Here is a 21,688-nt window from a genome sequence, read left to right as displayed (position 1 = left end):
CTTTTAATCTCCCCTAATGCCTTATTCGATTATTGTCACTGCTCTCCGACCGCGCACCGTCCCTTCAAACCCTAATTCCCCCACCGAGGCGGTCACATCGGGCTGAGCGGCGGCGGAACCGGAGGGCACAGCCACAGCCACAGCCACTGCCGCCCAGCCCAGCCCAGCCCAGCCCAGCCCAGCCCAGCCCAGCCCAGCCCAGCCCAGCCCGAGGGCAGCGGGGACGGGGCCGAGCCAGCCGTGCTCCGCCGGTCGAGAGGGGAAGGATGAGCGCCCGAACTTGCTCCAGGTGACGGATCCGAGGGCGTCCTCGTGCACACCTGAGGCATGGCTTTGCTCATCGCTTGGGTCTGCGTCGCTGTGAGGTGAGCGAACTCATCGCCCCGGACCCCAAAGCGTCCCCTAACCGACGTGTGAGCGGTCCGCTCCTGTCCCGCTCTCCCCGAAGGGGCGCGGGTCCGACGGGCGGGCTGGGATGCGCGTGGGGCGCTGACGGCGGGACTCGCCTCTCCCCGCAGCATTGAGAAGGCGCTGGGGGGGCAGGGAGACGGGGGAGACCTCTACTCGGAAAACATCACTCGCATCCTCGACAAGCTGCTGGACGGCTACGACAACAGGCTGCGGCCGGGATTTGGAGGTAGAGGGGCGAAACTCCCGACCCGTCGGGGCAGCGCATCGGGCGGGACACAGCGGCGGGGGGTGGGGGGACGGGGCGAAACCGGGCCCTATATGCCCGCATATATACATATATATATATGCCCGCTCCGCTCCGCGCCCAACTCTTGTCCGCGTCCCGCAGGCGCCGTGACAGAAGTCAAAACAGACATCTACGTGACCAGCTTCGGGCCGGTGTCCGACGTGGAGATGGTAAGGGCCCCGCGCGCTGCCCCTGCTCTCCTTTCCCGGGGTTCATTACGGTGGCATCTGAGCTGTCCGTCATTAGAGCAGATTACGAGCTTTAATCTTCTTGACAATCTCTACGGCCCGGCAGAGCGCTTTGGCTGGAGCTGCATATAGCTATTTCCCCAGCGCAGTCACCCGGCGCGGCCCCGTGGCCCCGAGCGAAGCCGGGCACCGAGGGCAGCGCACGGAGGGGTTAAAGACGCCTCCTGAACCTCGGAAGCAGCTGTGCCCTGGCACGGAGGCTGGCTCGAAAGCCGCGTGGTAGGAGACAGGCTACCATGCAGCTGTGGAGGTAGTGCCGTTTGTGAGACAGCGGCTCCTCGTCCTGCTGGGAGCCTCCAGAATTCAGGTAGCTGCAGTTGGGTTAACTCCATGGATTACAGCAGCAGCCCCCAGGGGAAGGGTGAACCATCAGTGCTCTCATCTTGAAATGGACTTCAGTCACTACTTTTGGCTTAGAGACTGTATTCCGCCGTGTGACCATAAATGCACCCGAAACTTTTTCTACCTCTCTTCGTAAGTCAGTCTGAGGCATAGAGAAGGTGTGCTTTCGTTCATGTCTGCCTCCTGCCAAGGTTTAGCTCCATTTCCTATATGACTTTAGCAGCTAATTCCTTCCTGAACGCTTGAGACAATATTATTGAGAATCCTTAAGATTAACATATATCATCAACATGATGTTACTGCAATTAATATTTTCCATACCAGTCCTTTCTATATGACTATGCAGAATTAGCTGCAAAAGAGGCCCAGTGTACATGTATATGTTCCTGGCAGCTAAATATTAGCAGTTTGTTTTTGCACTTAGAAAAGATACAGAAGTAGATGTTTGTATTTCTCTTTGGACCTCAGTCACTTTCAGTGAATTTTATTTTTTTTACATCAAGTTATCTGCTCATTGGTTAATTTGCAACGACTCTTCAAATAAAAAAACAATATTTTTTCTCATTTATTTATTTATTTATTTTGTTACTACTTAACAGTAATAGGATTAAGCAGTAAATTAAAAGCCATTAACATGCTTGGTAAGGTCTTTCATGGAGTTTTCTATATACAGCAGCTTTGGACTGCTGATCCTCACACAAAATGCACCTATTTATTTTCCATAGGAATACACAATGGATGTCTTCTTCCGGCAGACGTGGACTGATGAGAGGTTGAAGTTTGGTGGGCCAACTGAAATTTTGAGATTGAACAATTTAATGGTCAGTAAAATATGGACACCAGACACGTTTTTTAGAAATGGAAAAAAATCAATTGCTCATAATATGACAACTCCTAACAAACTTTTCAGAATTATGCAGAATGGAACTATTCTTTACACAATGAGGTGAGAGCTTCTGCTTTTAGCTGACCTTTGTTTTTCACTCTTTCAGCATTTTTCCAGCACATTATTTATTTTCTGCTGTCATCTACTTTAATGTTTTCTAGACTAACCATTAATGCTGACTGTCCTATGCGGCTGGTGAACTTCCCAATGGATGGACATGCTTGCCCTTTGAAGTTTGGAAGCTGTATGTTATTCTATACCCTTCGTTTTCATATAGTAATGCCTTTGGTTTCCATGTATGTGAGAAGATCAGAAGTGAGATCCCAGGACACATCACTGAAAGTTTTTATTATGTTCTTACACTAGAGTATTACTTTCTCCTCTGAAGCTCAGACAGCTATTAGGCACATGGATATGTTCTCTGAAGGATGACTGTAACAAATTATTAGTATTCAAATTCGTTCCTTTAACAAGTCATAAAATCTGTAGTACATTTACTGAAGTCTAGTTTTATAGAATGAAGACATTTAGACAATCTCTGGTAATCAATGCATGCATTTAATAGCAAATTAAAAAGCAAAATTTAGTACCTATGTTTCCATCACAGTCATTCTCTGCATTCTCTTATTTCCATTTTTTTTTCATTTTGTCATTAATGCTATCAGAAATCTATTGGAGCAGGGTGCAAGTTTCTGTGGATATTTGGACAACGGGATCATGATACATTTTTTTATTTTTCATTTTTAATAGCTTATAGATCTTTTAATTTATATTAGTATTTTTTTCCCTGTGTAACTCAGATGCTTACCCCAAAAGTGAAATAATTTATACATGGAAAAAAGGACCCCTGCACTCCGTAGAAGTACCACAGGAGTCATCCAGTCTCCTCCAGTATGATCTCATAGGACAAACCGTATCTAGTGAAACAATTAAGTCTAACACAGGTAAGATGTAGACATGTGAGAAGTACTGACTATATAAAACTTCTTGAAAATAGATTACAGAGTTTTTTGTTCAGTATACAATTGCATGAATATAATTGCCTGTTGTCATTTTGAAGACTAAACTCCTTGGAAAGAATTCAGCTGTGGTCTCCTAAAAGACTCGCATTAAAAACATTACGTGAAAATTAATATTCTTCTCCAACAGGTCTCTTTACCTTTCATTGTCAATTTACTTTTATTATATAATTGAAGGTGTATCTGTACTGTCCTTAGGACATAGTATTGAATTTAAGCCAATAATGTTTACTCATACGTTGCCAAAATAATGCTGATTTACTTGTCTCCTAACAGGTGAATATGTAATCATGACAGTTTATTTCCACTTGCAAAGGAAGATGGGGTACTTCATGATACAGATATACACTCCTTGCATTATGACAGTCATTCTTTCTCAGGTGTCTTTTTGGATTAACAAGGAGTCTGTTCCAGCCAGAACAGTTTTTGGTATGCTGCATTAAGGTCTTTGAACACCTCAACATCATACATACCATTCATTCATCACTTTCATTGCTTGTTTGTTTTAGGTGAATATTCACTTCAGCTGCTCTATTTCCATCTCCAAAGGAAAATAGGCTACTATCTCATTCAGACATACATTCCATGCATCATGACTGTAGTCCTGTCGCAAGTTGTGTTTTGGATCAACAAAGAATCTGTTCCAGCAAGAACCGTGGCTGGTATTCATGTTTTGTTTCTTTTGTCATTCACTTCATCACTATTCAATCCACTGTATTAAACAGCTACAGTAATCTAGTGGGGATTAGCCTTTAAACTGAAAAAGACAGAAAGTACGTTTCAGTGAACAAAAACATATTACTAAAAATTAAACCAAATGATATTGAATCTGCTCAAGAGTCAAAAATATTTACGCAGAATGTTTCTTTAGCCAGACTTGTGATGATTTTCTTCACAGATTTTTTTTTCCCTGAGGAAATGACAATTTCAGAGTAAATGTCAATTTTCCATTTATCAAACAGGAATTTTTCTATTGATTTGTTCTGTTCTGAAACTAACCTGTGCTAAAGTGGTTGTGTTTTTATGGGTTGGGACCTCATCTAGCTCTCATTCTGGAGCACTGCTCTCTACAACGGTATCTAAACAACTACCAAGGTCTTTAGAAGGATGAATTTAGCTGAGATTCATCTTGTCCCTTGCACAGATTGCAGCAGTAATGAGGAGTATGCCTACATATTGCATGGGCCTTTTATGTTTCTACTGGTTTGATTTAATTCTCCCCAAAGTAAGAGCTTTGTCCATTATTACAAAAGATCATAAACGCAGAAATAAAGACTTAATGACAAGCCCAAGAGTAAATTTAGAATTAGGAAAAGAAAACATTTTAAGAAGCAACAAAATAGACACCTTTCTTTTGGAAAATTAATCATTTTGGCATTTAAAAAGCCTATGTCTGTACTTTTCCATTCTTATATCTCCCAGAAAAGGTATAAATTTGTATTCAACACTGGTTCGAAATCCCAAACATCTAAATACCTTCATTTAAGCAGAAAAGGCCAGTTTATTATAAAAAATACTTTTAGCAACATTAACAAAGAAAATGTTTAAAACGAAGAAATGCATCATTTCTGCATCATATTGCAAATACCTGAATTGCAAAGATTTTTCTGTTTTGCTTTTGTCTTATAAAACTGTGAGATAGTTACACAACAGTATGCATTATATATTATTATATATATGTAATTATGTGTATATTTATATATATATATATAAAATTATGCAACAGGATATATAAAAACCTTCTAGAAGTATAAGTTTGTGGGAAATTAATGGTAGAAAAATAGCAATAATGTGACCAAACCAAGTTGTCAGAAAAAATCACTTAGCAAATCTACTCACCTCCAGAGTGGAGGCCAGTTATCTTTTGCAGATAACACTGCAGTAAGATAAATTAATGTTTGTAAGCATCTATTATTTGCAGAAATACAGATGAAGTATAGGAAAAATATTCTTGTGCTCTTTATCATTGTGACATTGGAAAGAACAGCAGATTGACAATATGAGATTCCTTATTGTGTGTGGAGCTTCTGTATGCAGATATGTTTATACATATGTATGTATATGTATCTTTTTGTAAAGCACAGTGTTATCAGACATTACTTGGAGTAAGAAGCATGGTTCTTTGAGGCCAGGTTCTGTGTATGATCTATTAACTGTCAAATGCTTTGAACCCATGTAACAGTGGCTATAATTTCATATTTTTTATGTACCTTTATGTAATCTTTTTTGAGTTTGGCAAAAAGTTACCTTATTTTGCACAGACCCATGGCCAGCTTCTACCCTCCTAGGAGATCACCTTTGATAACTTATTATCTAGTTATTAAGCTTTATTTATAACTTCTCAGATACAGATTTTTTTAAATTATTTTTAAAGTAGTATTTCAGTATTTGCATTATGTACCAGATTTTTCAAAATGGAAAGACAGTCATCAGTTTGCACTTTACCAACATAATGTAGCATTCTGTTTGATAAAGTAGTTTTGCACAGTACAGAACATTTCATCAAAATTCACATTGAGAATATTCTTATCTATATCTCTGATGGATTAGGAGTCCTATTCCTAAGTTTAAATTCCTGCTGCAGTGAGTTTTTATTCAGACACAGAAAATATCTTTTTTATTATTATTATTAACTAGCACATGGGCAGATCTTAATCAAATCATGCATCATATTGAAAAGTTCATTCCGGACATTTGAAATTTATCTCAGCATAGTTGCACTTACGTTATTAAACGGGTCTGGCAGAATTGGGAGAATTAGATATCCTACATATTCTTAAATATCTTCTATTTGCATTTCATTAGAACATGTTAAGTAGTGACATTGAGAATTATTTGATCTCAGACAGTTGGCAAGCTACATCATGTGAGAGTTGCAGAAAAATCCTGAGAATAATCAAGTCACCCTGCAGTATGCAATGACACTGCATCCTTTCCACTCAGTATCATTCATAGCATTGATTCATCATCACAACATGACATGATAACATCTTTTACTTTCCCACCTACCCTTTTCCAACTGCAGAAAGGAGCAGAAGAGGGTATTCTCCAGCTTGCTGTCTTTAAATACCTGTATTTTTCAGATTCGAGCTGGCATAATTATAAGTAAACATGAGTCACAGAGGCGTGTGTGTTTTAATGGATGAGTTTGCTCTTGTATCAGGCAGCAGTGGGAAGTAAGTATACTTCCCACATGATTCATGCTGCACATTCCAAAACAGAAACAGTAAGTTCATGATAGACCTGAAGAACACTTATGGGGCTCATAAACTACATGATCAGATTTGTGTGTGAAAATACCTAAAAAGTTTTAGAGAAGTGCATTTTTCCTTCTTTCCTTATTTGTAACTATGGGAGCTTTCAAGTCAATATACTGTTAGCGAATCCTTAGAAATGTATTCAGAAATTAAAGATCACTGTACGAAAGACCGAACTCGTATTACTAGAAATATTTGGATCATAGCCTACCACTTATTTTAATGTAAAATTCAGATGGATTCAGTGAGAGTTCTGTAAGCCATGATCTGTCTTATGCAACAATAGGAGATAGGGAGGATCATAACACTGGTAGGAAATCATGTCATGTTAATTTACATTTCTGTCAAACATTCCACTTAATAACTCTTCAAGTGAAGCATCTTTCTGAGCCTGAGCCTGAGTTTCATTATACCCATGTTTTATCACAGCTCTAAGAAGATGCAACCTGTAGCATGTAGTTATCCTAACTTCCAGTCAGCTTAATGTATTAAGGAAGAATATTTTTAGATACATAAGTCACTAAACATGAATTACTTCAGGACATGAAATACTTGTTAGTTACCTGAACAGAGAGATTTTATATGTTATGTATGTGCATAAACACACAGAGATGAATTTAAGAACAGCAGAATTCTAATGTTTTCTTCTGTTTTCTCTCTTATTTTCAAGGAATTACTACAGTTCTAACGATGACCACTTTAAGCATCAGTGCACGCCATTCTTTGCCCAAGGTGTCCTATGCCACTGCTATGGATTGGTTCATAGCTGTGTGCTTCGCCTTTGTCTTCTCTGCACTTATTGAGTTTGCAGCTGTCAACTACTTTACCAATCTTCAGACTCAGAGAGCAATGAGGAAGGCAGCAAGGGCAGCAGCACTGGCAGCAGCACTATCAGCAGCAACTGTACCGGCAGAGGACGAGATTGTCTCGGTAATTGCTTGCTTTTCTGATAATAAATATCATATATAGAAAGACAGCTGAATGTGAAACCATAGTAAAAAGTGATCTTAACCTGAAACAAATTATGTAACCAGATCATGCCTATTTACCAATGACGTGGTTCCCTTTTTCAGAAAACGGAAATACTTAATTTATTCAGACTGTTTATTTAAATTTGTGGTATGATTTACTAGAGAGATGCTTATTTGGTAAGATATATAAGGAATGACATTGGACTGCTACCCCTTGAGCAGTGCTGCAGGCATTGTGGCCAGGCAGCTGTGTCATTCTCTTGAGTAAGTCTGCAGAATTTGTGGGACACTGTACTGTGCAATCAATCTGTGTATTGGCCAGATGATTATAGGATCACTGTAGTATCCTGGCATATACCATAAGTGGGTCATCTGGAAGAAGAGAAATTATCCTTTACATAAACTTGGCATCTGTTACTTTCATAAAAATCTGTGTTGGTGGAAGCTTGGGGAAATAAAAAAAAGAAAGTGTAAATGTAAGGAGCAGGGATAGATCTCACTACATGTGACTGACAAGAAAGCTTTCTAGTATTGAAAAACTTATGTCAGAACTGCTTGTAAATGATATTCCTTACATCCTGGGCTAAGTACTTCATGTTGTCTCACAGTGTATCAGTACAGCCCTCTTGTTTGCAGGATGGTTTTTTCTACCACATAACCCATTGTGAGAGGAATAACAGAATTTGAATGACCTCTCCAGAATCACTGGATCTGCAAGTTTAATAGGGGCCTAAAAGCACATCAGGATAACAACATTCCAATCATATGATCATTTTTCCACATTTCCTTATAACTAACTGTTAAATGTATAAAATTTAGGTGCATTTAATGTGTTGTTTAATTAATAAGTTCCACATAATACCAAAGACAGAGTTACAAAGCATGTTGCTACTGGTCCTCATTGGAGATAGCCATTGAATGGCTTGGATGGAAGCGAGCTTAACAGTCATCTGGTTCTAACCACCCAGTTGTTGACAGGGTTGCCACCCACTTGATCAGGTTGTCCAGGGCTCCATCCAACCTGGCCATGAACTTCTCCAGAAAAGGAGCACTTATAGCTTTCTCTGTGCAGCCTGTGCCAGTGCCTCATCACCCTCTGGATAAAGAATTTCCTCCTAGCCTCTAGTGTAAATCTCCCATTGTTTAGTTCTGAATCATTCCCTCTTGTCTTATCAATACCAGACCACATAAAAAGTTGGCATCTTTCTTGTTTATAAGCCTCCTTTAAGTACTGAGAGGTCTTGGGAAGGGTTCTCTGGAGCCTTTGTTCTGTAAACTAAACAAGCCAAGCTCTCTTAAGCTTTCTTCATAGAAGAGGAGAAGAGGTGCTCCAGTCCTCTGAGCATCTTTGTGGCACTCCTCTGGAGCTGCTCCAAGAACTCTGCATCTTTCATATACTGGGGACCCCAGTCCTGGATGCAGTACTCCAGATAGGGCCTGGCAAGGGCAGAGTAGAGGGAGTCAGTCCCTCCCTCACCCTGCTGCCACCCCTCTGTTGATGCAGCCCAGGGTACTGTTGGTGAGCACTGGTTCACATCCAGCTTTTCATCCTTCAGTCCTTTTGCACAGGGCTGCTCCCAATGAGTTCTTCTCCCAGTCAGTGCTTGTGTCTGGAACCACCCTGATCAAGATGGAGCACCTTTATTTTGACCTTGTTGAACCCCATTAGGTTCATGTGTTCTCACTTATCAAGCTTATCCAGGTTCCTTTGGATGGCATTCCTTCCTTCTGTAGTTAAGGAAAAGAAAATTGTCATGCCAGATGCACACTGACCAGTTGGCAGGGAAGCATTGGGCTTGTAAAACCATACTGTATGTTAATATATATATTTTTTAATATTAAAAACAGTAATTGAAAAGACATATGTAAGACATAACAAGAAAATAAAAAATACATTTTATTTTCACTAAACATGTAAATAGTAGAAGAATAAAATCTTCATATATTCTAATTCTGAGCTACAGATTTTGTTTTTAATTCACCATTATATAAAGAAAATATAAAAGAAAATAAAAAACAAGCAAACAAACAAAATTGGTGGTTAGATGCAAGAGTTCACAGATTCCTGCACTGATATTTGTCCGACAGCAGAAAAGCTGATGTAGTTTTGGCAATACTTGCAACTTTAAAATCTTCATTTATTTTAACCAGTAAGCAAAAGTTTTATAACTACATTAAAACATTACAAAACAAACAGAAAAAAAAAGAGAGAAAAAGAGCACATATTTGCTAAAGTTTACATTAGAACATGCTTTCCCCCACCCATGATACCATATTCAACAGAACTCTGAATTGAATGAGCAGAATACTGTAGCTGTAGAATAGTACAGAATGAGAAAAATAGTGTTAAGACTAAAGGAACATTAAATTGTACTAACACTGCAGTCATATTCTTTTTGATCACTTTTTTTTTTTTTGGTAGAACATGCTATAGAAAAGCAGCTAAAAACATAACCTTATGTAGAATGAGGAAAATACTGTAATAGCTACACGAAGGAGAAGGGTGACAGCTCTTCCTATACACACTTTCTTATTTGAGTTAATTATATTGAGGTTTCCACAAAGAAAAAAAAAAGCTGCACTTGTTCTATTATTATCTCTGCTGAGTATGAAAACTTTGAGCTACTCTGCTCAATGTGTGCTACTGCCAGTGAAATCTCAGCAGATGCTGAAAGTCCCCACCAAACCTCCCAGATCTCTTGAAGCACATCTCAAGTGCTTCAAAACCAACCCTCTATATATGCCCAGATATACTAGAACATATTCCTAATGACCGTAGCTGCTTCACAGCTTGTGGGTGAGATTTAGGTGTTTTCTGTATCACTGCAAACAATACCACGCACAAGTTTAAAAATTGCTATTGGGTGAGTTAATACAAATAAATAAATGGTAAGACCTCAGGTTTTCTTATCAAGGAGTTCATCCACAAAAAAAGCACAGAGCCAAACTGAAGACACAACTTCCTGATTTTATAAATAGCTCCTTGTTGGTTTTTCCAAATTAAAGCAAACAAAAATGGAATGTTAAAAACATCTAGCAAGCACATTGCAACCATTTCCTTAAAAAAATTATTTACAGCTAACTAATAACATAGATTTGGAAGAGTAAAACCAGCAACATTAAGGTAAGCTTAGTCTCTAAAGCAGTCCACAAAATGCTGTAGTCCTACTCTTGGTCAGAGCACAAATTATCCAGAATAGTAATTTTCAAGTGTTATTAACTCCACCACATTTTTCTTAAAGGCCCAGTTCTCACTATGAACCTCCACTGCATTTAAAGAAAAATCAAGGAAATTATAAAAATGACAAGTCCTTATCACTGAAGGAAAGAAGATACAGTCAGAAAGGTTTCTGGAAAACTTCACGTAGTTAACCCTATTGGATTTCAAATGTTTCATTTTAGAAAGGCATGCTGAGAAAAAGGACTAATTGTATGATAACAGGCTTCAAGAAGCATCTTTTAATTTATTTATATTCTTCTGTGAGATAAAGGCAAATAGGAAAGGGTTTGTTTTGTTGTCACGTAGATGAACATCCTGTGCTGTCAGTAACCTAATTTCAGCTGAAACAGACTTGAACTAGCTGATTTGAGTGCTAACTATGTAGTTAGCACAGGCTGATTGCATGAGTCTGTTCCTCAGGATCATCATCCTCTACTGAACTGTAGTCTTTTATAGTTACATTACTGATCTTCAGACTGTTTAATAAGGCACACAGCTTAATATTCCATTCTTATTGTAGGTTTAGGAGCTGTTTCTGAGGACCTGAACTTCTCTTAGTTGTTCCCTCATCCCTGCCCATAATTGTTCCATTTGTTTGCCTCTAAATTCATTCTTCGCTTTTCCTTCTAGAAGGCGCAGTTCTTATTCCTTCTCCTTTGCATAATTTATCCTACCTTTCCTGTACCTCTTTCTGTCTCTTCTCTTTCTCTCTTCCAATACACTAGATAAAATATATTAAAATTCATATCTTATACATTTCAAATTATTCTAACTTATTGTCTACTGCATATGATTTACAAAAAAAATTAAAATTAAAATCTCTCCCTTCAGTCATGCTCTGGGCTTTGGTACCTTATTTCCCCCCCCCCCCGTCCCATCTGTGATTTATTTACTTATTTGTTTGTTATTACACAGGGTAGTAAAGTTTTCCATCCACTTACAGTGCTAGCGTTTTTATTTGCCACTCATTTTTGAAACGTGTGAAAGTTGTCAGGTTTTTAGTTACAGGGAGTGTTATTTGTAGGATGAAGAATAATGAGCAGTGAATCAAAAAATGCTTCTTGTCTTCTATATTTCACTGAGAAAATTTCTAAAAAAATGTAAAGGATTAATTAGTTTTGGGGAATCCAGATGTAAAAGAAAAGTGAGATGTTCTTATTAGGAAACTTCCATGGCAATGCAACTCTTCTACTTGTAGCAGCAATCAGGTAATATTTTATACATGATATTGTCTAAAATTGCCTGAAATACAGCTAAAGAACATAGTGGTGGAAGGTCTGTACCCTCTCTGAGTTCTCTCTTTCTGTCAGGAGACCCATTCTACTATTTCAGGTAGGACAGGCACAGGGGAATAGTTTTCATACAAATGAAAATAAGGATTTATAAAACAGCTGGAAGCTTCTGTTGCTTTCAGTGAAGGCCTGAACTCACAAAAGGTATCATACTCATAAAAGCATCTACAGAACATGTTCAGTTGTTTTTTTTTTTTGTTTTTTTGTTCTGTTTTTAAAGCCAAATTAAATGCCTTTCCTGCAGAAATAATAATAATAATAAAAAAAAGGATTTCAAAATAGTATCCAAAAGACTCCTTTCGGTTGAATCTAGTTAAATTTGTTCAAAATCTTGCATTACTCAAATGACCAACTCTTTTTCTCAGGTTTTTATTATATCCCCAAAAAAACTGCATTCAGAAAATGGCAGTGGCAGAAGACAAAATTCTCTGTTATTCTAATGAAGTAGGAGAAACTCTCCCAAAGTTACTGTCATAGACTGGTTTCAGGGAGAGTTACAATGGTCTGACTGTTTGCTCTGTAAACTGATGACAGCCCAGCATGCCTATTTTGGTTCTAAGCAAGCCACTCTATTTACCTCAGTTAACTGAGAGCAGAATTTGGCTTGCTCTCTCTGTCAGCTGCAGGCAAACCTTGTGTGAAATACAAAACTATGGGTGTTCCACTCCAAAATACGATGGCAACAAGCTGGGCAGTCATCTGGACCCTGACAGAAGCCTCCTTTTGCTCATATGGTGACCAAGCTTGCTCTAGCATGTCAAAACCAAACATTTTTTGTGTGTACATATACATATATATGTGTGTGTGTGTACATAAAGCATTGTAGCATTTGGTTTTTAATTCATTAAAAATATAGTTTTCTTATATTAATCATATTGCTTCATCATTATGACTTTATTAACACTCTAATTCTAGAAGTTGCAGGGGAAGGGTAATTGGTGATACTGGTTGAAGCGCACCATTTAAAGTAATGCTTTGCAAGATGGTCAGGGACAGGACAGGGAGAAAACACTGTGGATCAAAAGAAAGCTTTTCCATGTAAGACACTACATGTAACAGAGAGACTGTTAAGGGGTTGTTGGTTGATTATGTTTGTTCTCTAAAAGACCTATTGTTTTAACAGAAAACAGCACAGAACAGTGAAATACTGCTGGCAGAGCTACCCTGTCCCTACATATTGCCCTGTACCTCCTTTTCAAAAATAACATGGCTTGAGCAGAAAAGAATTCTCATTCTCTTTAACAACCCTGCCCAACTGCAGAGCAGCCATATATCATTTCTGTATAGAGGATTTAGTTTTATATAATTACATCAGAATACAGTGAGTATGTTTAATGAGAACTGTAGTACAGTTGAAAGGAGAGCACTTCTATTCGGATTATCAGCAACCCTTTATGAAGCCATCCTTGAAAAGTTATGCACATTAAAAGCCTTAACTGAGAACCTGACACTTTCTGTCAAATTATAGAGGCCTTCCTGCTTCTCCACAACCATAGGATATCAAGTAGACTACTTAAAACAAGAAACAACTTGCAATTCTATTGACTTTTTGTTGTCTTTACAAGGAAAGTACATGCAGATTATTAGGTTCTACCCAAATTAAATGCTTAATTGGAAAACCAAATGCAGTACAGCAAGGAAGGTTTAGAAGAAGCTGAAATCATACACAGAAAAATACAGATGGAAAATGTTTTCCCTGGCTTTAGATATTTTTGCTCAGCGTTGAAGTCTAATCCCTTCTTATTGCAGGGGGGCAGTGAAAACAAGCAAGTCAAATAAGAGAGATAAAAGCTCTGTGGTACTGTTTGTACTATACACAGGCAGAATTTTGATTCCTTTCTCCTTACTTCCAATTCAGACTCCCACTAAATATCACGGATTGCTCTAGACTGACACTGCTAAGTTAACAAGTCCAAACATGATGGCATATTTAAATTCAACATAAGTATATATTTTGACAGAGGCTCTACGCTAATTATGAGTTTTATGATATACTATGTCTAAATTTTAGGAAGAGACACTACTATGGTACAATCATATTGAAACGAGTAACAGTCTTCCCCTAAACATGTTCACCTGCGGCTTAGGCTATAATTTTAGAGAGATGAGTTTCAGTCTCTGCAGGTTAAGGAAGAATTTGAACATGGCTTTCCCATGCACCAGTTGATTAATTTAGCCCTTTTGCCAGGGTAAAACAGAAAGAAAACAATGCTGTGGTGGGTAATTATTCGTAATATGTCTAGGAAAGGAAATTTAGGATGCCCAAAGAGATGTCCAAAGCTAACGACTATTAATGATATCTAAATTACATTCAGCTGTTAAGTATGCAGAGCACTGTTCACAAAATGTTTCTAAGACATTTTTTTTTAGTCAGATCCCACAGAAGAGATATGTAAAGGAATCTCTAAATTACAGGTTATAACAAATCTCTGGCATGACATAGATGCCTAAATTGCACATGACAGTAAATACTGTGTTTCCTTAGTGCATGCCCAAAAGATCTTATATAACGTACTGAATTTCCTTGCTGCGAGGTGCTGCATATAGATCGTTCAACAGCTGAGCAGAGGTTTTACAGGCCACGCTGCTGTGTGTTAGGAACGTCTGAGAAGGATTTAGGGAGATAAACTATGCTTAACTTGCTCTTTGGGAGCTATGTGACTGCTATGTGATTTCATGTATGTAATATGAGTCACTGAAGTTATTGAAACAGTATCTACTGAGATGGTGAGAGGGGCAGGAGGGAAAAATATGCAGTTTAGTTTTCTGCCATGTACAGATATAGGGTTTTGGTCCTCAAATTTTTATTCATCTATTTATTTTATTGCGACACCAGCAAAATTCAATAGCCTTAATCCAATACGTTTCAAAGAAAAGGAGAATTTGCATCTTTTTCCTGAGCGTTTAGAATTTATTCTCACAAATGTCTTGTTTTACTGCATGTCAATCACAGAAGAAAGGAAAATAAGTTTGTAAAAGAGAGAAGTGTGGGCATACAGATGTTTAAGCTTACTCAGTATTCAAGTGCATATGTAAAATAATCATTACATTGCTGGGTCCTAAGCTAAACTGAAATTAAGAATACACATCTGCAGTATAAATAAAAAGAGAACAGTAGAGAATTATATATATGTATTTTAATAGACTCTTTAGATCATTCATCACAATTAGCACCTACAGAAAAAAAATGCAATTAGTCTAAGGTTATATATGCTGTATTTTTTATATCTAAAAGCAGAACAATTTGCTGAGAGCCTCCTAAGACGTCCTGAGCATGAGCAAATTCTAGTGTTCACTATTTGAGTAATTGTGTGTGCAAAATAGGAACTGGAATAGAGCACTCATTCCTGTTTTCCCTATTTTGTGTTTTCCAAATTTTCGTGATGTCATTGTAAGTAGAATTTGTTGTCAAAAGGAACAATTAAACCTAAAAATAGTAGACAAATTATTGTTACTGCTGTTCAGAAGGCAAATATAAGAAACTATATGATCTCTTCCTGCTTCCTCTTCCTCTTGGGTTAACAGTAAATTCTCATGAAAAACATGTGTTGTTCTACAGCAGTTAGTCTGGTTTGCTGACACTTGACAAACTGAGAAACACGTTAATTACTCTTCTCAGATAAATTTAGGCTTCTGTATCTTGGGTTGTGGTCGACAAGAAAATAGTCTGGACCATTATATTCTGGACTTGCACATGAGTGTGTTAATGTAAGAAATTACTTAGGAACCTTCTTAATAGTTTATAAAAGCCCTTGAAGAGCATGGCAAAAAACCCAAACTGTGGCATTACCAAAACATAAAATCCTTTCTGAGTATTGAAACAAGTTATTTTAGTTAGTGAGAAGTTCTTACTATTACTCAATTGATAAAAAACACACCCAAACTGGTGCTGAAACAGGTATAAAATCAAGTTAGTCAGTGTCCTCTCCAAATTCTGAGGATATAAGCTGACTTCAGACCTTCCTGTCCTGTCTGCTTTGAAATCATTTAGTGAAATCATATCAAGATAATTTTCCTTCTGTTGCAACACATAAAATTTAATAAAGTTATAAATAAAGTTATGACCAGGTTTACACTTTCTCAAGTGCCTATCCAGAGGGTCACAATGGTTTGACTACTTCTGCATTCTAAAATGTGCCACATCTGCTCTGCCAACTATTTTAACTCCATCACATCAGCACAGTAAATTCTGATTCATGTATGAGTGATCCAAAGCAGAATTTGACCCTCTTATACGTTGCAGATGAGAAGGTCTGAGGCTTTCTTTTCAGAAATCACTTTCTCCCCAAAAGGTCAAGCTATCTTGCAGCAAAGCAAAAAACAAGCTACCTTGCAGCTCCCCCAGCTGAGTTCAACACAGGGCATACAAGCATAATGGAACAGCAACTTGACTGAAAATCAGTCGCCCAGACTCAGTCAGCCTGTTTATAGAGTGGGATTACTATTATGATTAGTGCAAGTGGAAATGGATAACCCTCTTTCTGCTTCTGTCACACATTTGTAGATCATCCCCCATTTAAAGCTGTTACTTGCCATAAAAACATATCTGCATTCCAGACAGGTGCAACACCAGAATAGGAAATTTCAATGTGTAGTGCAAAGGGAAGCAAGTAAAAAGAGGTAATAGTTAAAAGATATATGTATATACAAAAATTCCTTAAGAAAAAAAAATAAACAATATCCTTCTCTTTACCTTTTATTTAGACTAAATTCAGCTGTAAGGAATCCATCCTCCCTAATCTCTCTGGATACTGGTCCATCTACCCATGAGAGCTTAGCATTACACTGTAGCAATGTAACTTGCAATGTAGCTGCAGGCTCTTATTCACTGGTGGCAAAAGCATGTAGCTAATGGTGACTGTGCTGAAAATTTGTTCTAACAAATAGCATTAATGACTTCATTATAGATTCCATGCAAATAAATAGGAGGCATTACTTTTGGAGCAACCCACATACTTCTGTTGTCAAAAAGAAACTTCTTATTCAAACCCAAGTACAGCTGTTTACATAACACAACATTTTTCATCAGCAACCTGGGAATAAGTTTTACCATCTTTTACTGATGAATTTTCTGACATCAACTCAAATCAAAATGTTGCACGTTACATTGCTTATAATAGACTAATTTATCCTGCTCCCTATTTTCATAAAACTTGAGTACTTCATAGAAAAACAATAAAAAAACAACATGATGCTGTAAGAATTCTTTTGCATTTTTTCAGCCATCAGTAAAGTCTTTTGGCTACTGCCAGGAAGAAATCTATGACCTCTCAGCAAAAGGGGAAAAAAATGGCAGGTTGACCCCCAGATAAAACAGCTGTATATAACAAACAAACAAGCCAGCCTAGCAACTAAGAGGTAAATTCTAAGAGCTGTAAAACTAAAAGTCATACAACTCTCTGAAGAATAATTGAACTTTACTATGAATACTGCACAAAATACAGGAATCGACGAGTTTAACTTTAGTATAAAGCTAGTCCCATAATGGTTAGGATGAATATTTGTATGAGTAAAAGATGGAAGAGAAGCCTGACAAGCAGAAAACCTAAGCTTTCTGAAGCCATACATCAACCTTTTCTTTCTCTTTTTTCTCCTCAGCATTCTGACTCCAATTGCAACCTGAAGAAGCGAGTAAACTCCGTAACCTCTCAGGCAGATCAGTCTCCTGAAGCCAGCATAGTATCCAACAGTGCATCCCAGTGTCAGCCTGTGTCTGCTCCTCCTCCAGCCCCCCCAGCACCACCACCTGTTGGAGGCACAAGTAAAATAGACCAGTATTCTAGGATCCTCTTTCCAGTGGCATTTGCAGGATTCAACCTGGTATACTGGGTTGTCTACCTTTCAAAAGACACTATGGAAGTGAGTATTACAATTTCAGAATAATAACAACATGCTTTTAACGTATGTACATAACGTTTAGTTAGCCAATATTATTTAAACTGTTAACTTGCCGTTGCATCTTCAGTTGATCAGTTCTTTCTGAGGAAAGTTTAGGTAACCTTTCTCTAACAAAGAACTGTCACATTCATTAAAATGCAGAAAGCCTATTTGAAGGTGAGAAATGTAAACCCTTCTACACTATGACAGAACACAGAACAAGGAAAACTGTGTAAGAATTTATGACACCATTCTCAGCAAACATGTCAATCTTAAATCTTCCGTTTCATCATCTTCCCATCTGCAGCAGGGAATGGTAGTTAACTGTTGCAGCAAAGGAGATTAATTAGACATTAATATCTGCTATGATATAATCAATAAATATCTTAGCCTCCTAAAAATAATTTTCTTATTTATTCTAAACACATAACGGTGTGAAGGACTACTCACAGTTGCAGCATACACTTTGTGAATTGAGAGTCCCCATTTTTACACTTGTTAAAACCAATTTTTCCTCTTTCTTCCTAAAATAGAACCACTTTATGCTGATAAAGCTGCTAAACTCTTCACTTAATTTTGTTTGAATCTAGTTGAGAGTTACTATGTCTTTAGGTATCCATGAAGTGTACAAGAGAGGTGTACCCTGAAAACTGAGCATTTCTGGTACAGTCACTGATTAGCTTATCACTTTCAAGCAGTTACTAAACATCTAGTCTTTAACATTTACATAAAAAGGAAAAATGGAGAATTTATACACAACTAATGGTGTCCAACCTCCTTGGTGAAAACATTTATTAATTGCTTTGTTTGTTGCCATAGAGTTTTTGAATCTCACTCTATGTTGCAGACAATATGATTGGTAGACTTAGCTTTATTTAGGACAGCTACAGAGATAACGATGGCGCTTATATGGTACTGAAAGCACAAAGCCCCTGTATCGATAATAACAGGAGCTGGCAATCTGATATGAGCAGTGTGCAAGTTTTACATTTAATTCCTAGATTAGAGGTAAAGAAGGCCAAGGGAAGCATCTTGGAGAGCCAGAAGATACTGCAATTCATAGTGACAGGACAGAACTGATCAGCTAATGGATGGCATCTCAACTCTACTTGAAGCAGAGGCTACTAGACTCTAATTTTGCTGATTTTTGCTACTAGTATGTTATTGAACATGCTGACTCTCTAAGAGGGAGTACACTGCCAAGCAGCTCATATGAAATCAGTAGGGCAGGAAGATAGGAGGCACTGTCTCTTGCAAATGTTCCTGCAGATGTCTCTCTCAAGAGGTCACAGCTGCTAACTCCTGGCCACTCTATCTGCCCAATGCTAAATTTAGCATTTGTGCCAGAGATACTGATCCTGCTATTAAAATATTGACTATGTGTTCAGATATCTCAATCAGAGAAGGGGAATGTAAAAAACCAACTTGTGTATTCATTACAGCTTCTGTTTGGAGGCCAGTTTCTCAGCTTGTGTAGCTTGCCATGACTTTGGTGATTTCCTTCAACCATTCATATTTTGGGTATAGAAACATCTGGAACACAGTTGTCATTTTCCTTTGTTAGTGGAAAAATATTTATACTAAGTCATGTATATTAATAGTTATAGTGGAAATAGGCTTCTAAAACACTTCACAGAATTAGGACCTAGAGCTGAATGTAAATACTTATAAAATTCCACTTTAAAAGCTCATAAACGCATTGATTCTTACAGACTGACAGAAATCCAGCAAGAAGATCTAGAGAACAGAACAGTATTAACAGATAGGGTAATTCAAATGATGAAGAATTAAACAGTTATGAAAACTATTGCTCAAGTTCATCGTGGATTACATTTTCCTGCTAATGTTCCCAGTTGTAAATGACATGATTGTGACATACCTTTTTAATTCAGTGCATTTTGTCCTTCTACTAGTTCTTACATTCATGGAAAACCAAGATTGCTTTTGCTTTAAAAAAATCATAAAAAAATAATCCTTCCTATTCAAACAGGAGATCCAAAATGTAGGTAAGCAAAGCATGGCATTCTTAAAGGTCACTGGAACTCAAATCACAATCTCAAGCCAAAAGCATTAGTATTGATAAAGTATTACTCAGTTATGAAGTGTGATTCCTTGAAAAGAGTGCCTTTTGTATGCTAGCTTTTTTTTTTTTTTGAGTTGCTAATTAGAGCTCATTTGGCTTCTGTTTAAAAAACAAAATAGAAAATTTCAAATCAGTTCACAGAAATAACCAAATTTCCTATGCAGAAATATTAACAGATGTTTGATAATGGCAGCAGGGCTGTCCCATTTATTATATGAAAAATTAAAGCATTAAAATTACTCTAAGAGGAATTACTACTCCCTGAGTGCATAAGGTCAGTCTGTAATTAATTTGTATGAAAGGTTTGAGGATGTGACATCCATGGAAAATGAAATGCGCATGTTTCTATGTCATATGTTTTTTGTGAAGCACAGTAATATCTGCCATCCACAGAAAGCTCTATGTAGGAACAAGCAATACACATTCGTCCAGATAATCCAAATAAAGAAGCTCTTGAAGGGTGGGAAAAAAACCCCACAAAACCCAACAGTCCAACAAGAAAGCAAAAAGCTTTATATTTTGTCATCGATGCAATTTTTTGCTATTTATTTCTTAAATCTCGATAGGTCTTAGAGCCGAACACTAATGTATAATAGTGATTTTGACAGATGAATTGCATGCTTGCTTTATTTTAATAATTGAAGATTGAGAACACAAGACGTCCTTCTAATAAGAGTACAAGTAGTTGGTCTGTTTGTCATGTCATTCATAATGCATGCACTGTTCTTACACCTTTTTAAAGTAACCCATTCCAATATTTTCTATTCATCATACTACATTACAGTTTTTAATATAATCAAACACAGAATGATGTCTGCATGAAGTTAATTAAGCTCATGATGTTAAAAGATTAATGATAAACAGCAGAAAAACTGGCAGAGGCCAGCTTTTATGTTTGGGGACAGAAGGTAAAATATAAATGAACGTGGCAAAAATGCTGATTCCCCGAAAATACAAGGAACATGGTTTCATGGCAGCAAGTGAGTTACGTAACAGCTTGAAGATAAAATGCCAATGATGCACAGACAATTGAAAACAAAAAACGGAGATATGAGAACTGGAAAAGTAATATAAATCTGTCGGTATTCATAAAGCTTACAGAGCATAATGTGCATCATGCTTAAGTTTCAACAACAGAAAAATGATGTTCAATAGAAAATAGTCGTTACTATATGTACTTATAACTGAGCTTTGATGGTCCAGCTAATGAGCATCAGATTCTGAGAAGATTCTCCCTTATAATGCAGTTCTTTGTTAAACCTGTCGAGACAGCCAGAAGTCAAGTGATATTGTTGGTTACTTAACTGTTGACAAGTGACAGCTTAAACTTCTCCCTTAATTTTTCTTCCAGTTTTTTGAACCTACTGCAATGCATCTTCGAAATGATCATCAGACCAACTGAAGAACAGCATAGTGCTTAAAAAAATAAGTCACTGAAGGTCTTATGGAGTTGAAGCAACTTCGAAGGAAACAAGTGCTCTCAATTCTCAGACTCTGAGTATTTATACTGGATATCACCTGGAAACAAACTCTGCACAAATAAAAGATATAGAAACTGCACAGAGTTATAACAGAATTTTGATTCCTTATGGTGATTCTGCTATAACATTTCTTGTTTAATTATTTTGTTCAGTGGTCTCAAAAAAGGATTTGTATTTGTTATAATTCTGTTACAAATAATTTAATGTTTACATTGGTATAAAATATCAGTAATGGGATTATTACTCTTAAATGCAGTGAGGATTACTTAAGGAAGCCACATTCAAAACTGGTATAAACTAGCATTCTGTCACTGA

The 21,688-nt window shown here is 37.4% G+C and overlaps 1 protein-coding gene across 1 annotated transcript; it reads left to right on the top strand.

The window, feature by feature from the left end:
* The first annotated feature begins 327 nt into the window (after window positions 1–327).
* On the top strand, window positions 328–21,416 carry GABRA6 (gamma-aminobutyric acid type A receptor subunit alpha6). The gene is made up of 10 exons (XM_065734962.1): window positions 328–365; window positions 519–637; window positions 800–867; window positions 2,013–2,233; window positions 2,335–2,417; window positions 2,974–3,117; window positions 3,469–3,621; window positions 7,120–7,379; window positions 17,531–17,791; window positions 21,244–21,416. The coding sequence occupies exons 1-10, from the start codon at window positions 328–330 to the stop codon at window positions 21,292–21,294; spliced, it is 1,398 nt and encodes a 465-aa protein (XP_065591034.1). The 3' UTR covers window positions 21,295–21,416.
* The last annotated feature ends 272 nt before the right edge of the window (window positions 21,417–21,688 follow it).

Source organism: Cyrtonyx montezumae, unplaced genomic scaffold, assembly GCF_038088225.1.
Source record: "Cyrtonyx montezumae isolate F1298 unplaced genomic scaffold, pur_monq_1.0 scaffold_18, whole genome shotgun sequence".
Taxonomy (NCBI): domain Eukaryota; kingdom Metazoa; phylum Chordata; class Aves; order Galliformes; family Odontophoridae; genus Cyrtonyx; species Cyrtonyx montezumae.
The sequence above is the reverse complement of the archived record's forward strand: the minus strand, read 5'-3'. Positions and strand labels throughout refer to the sequence as shown.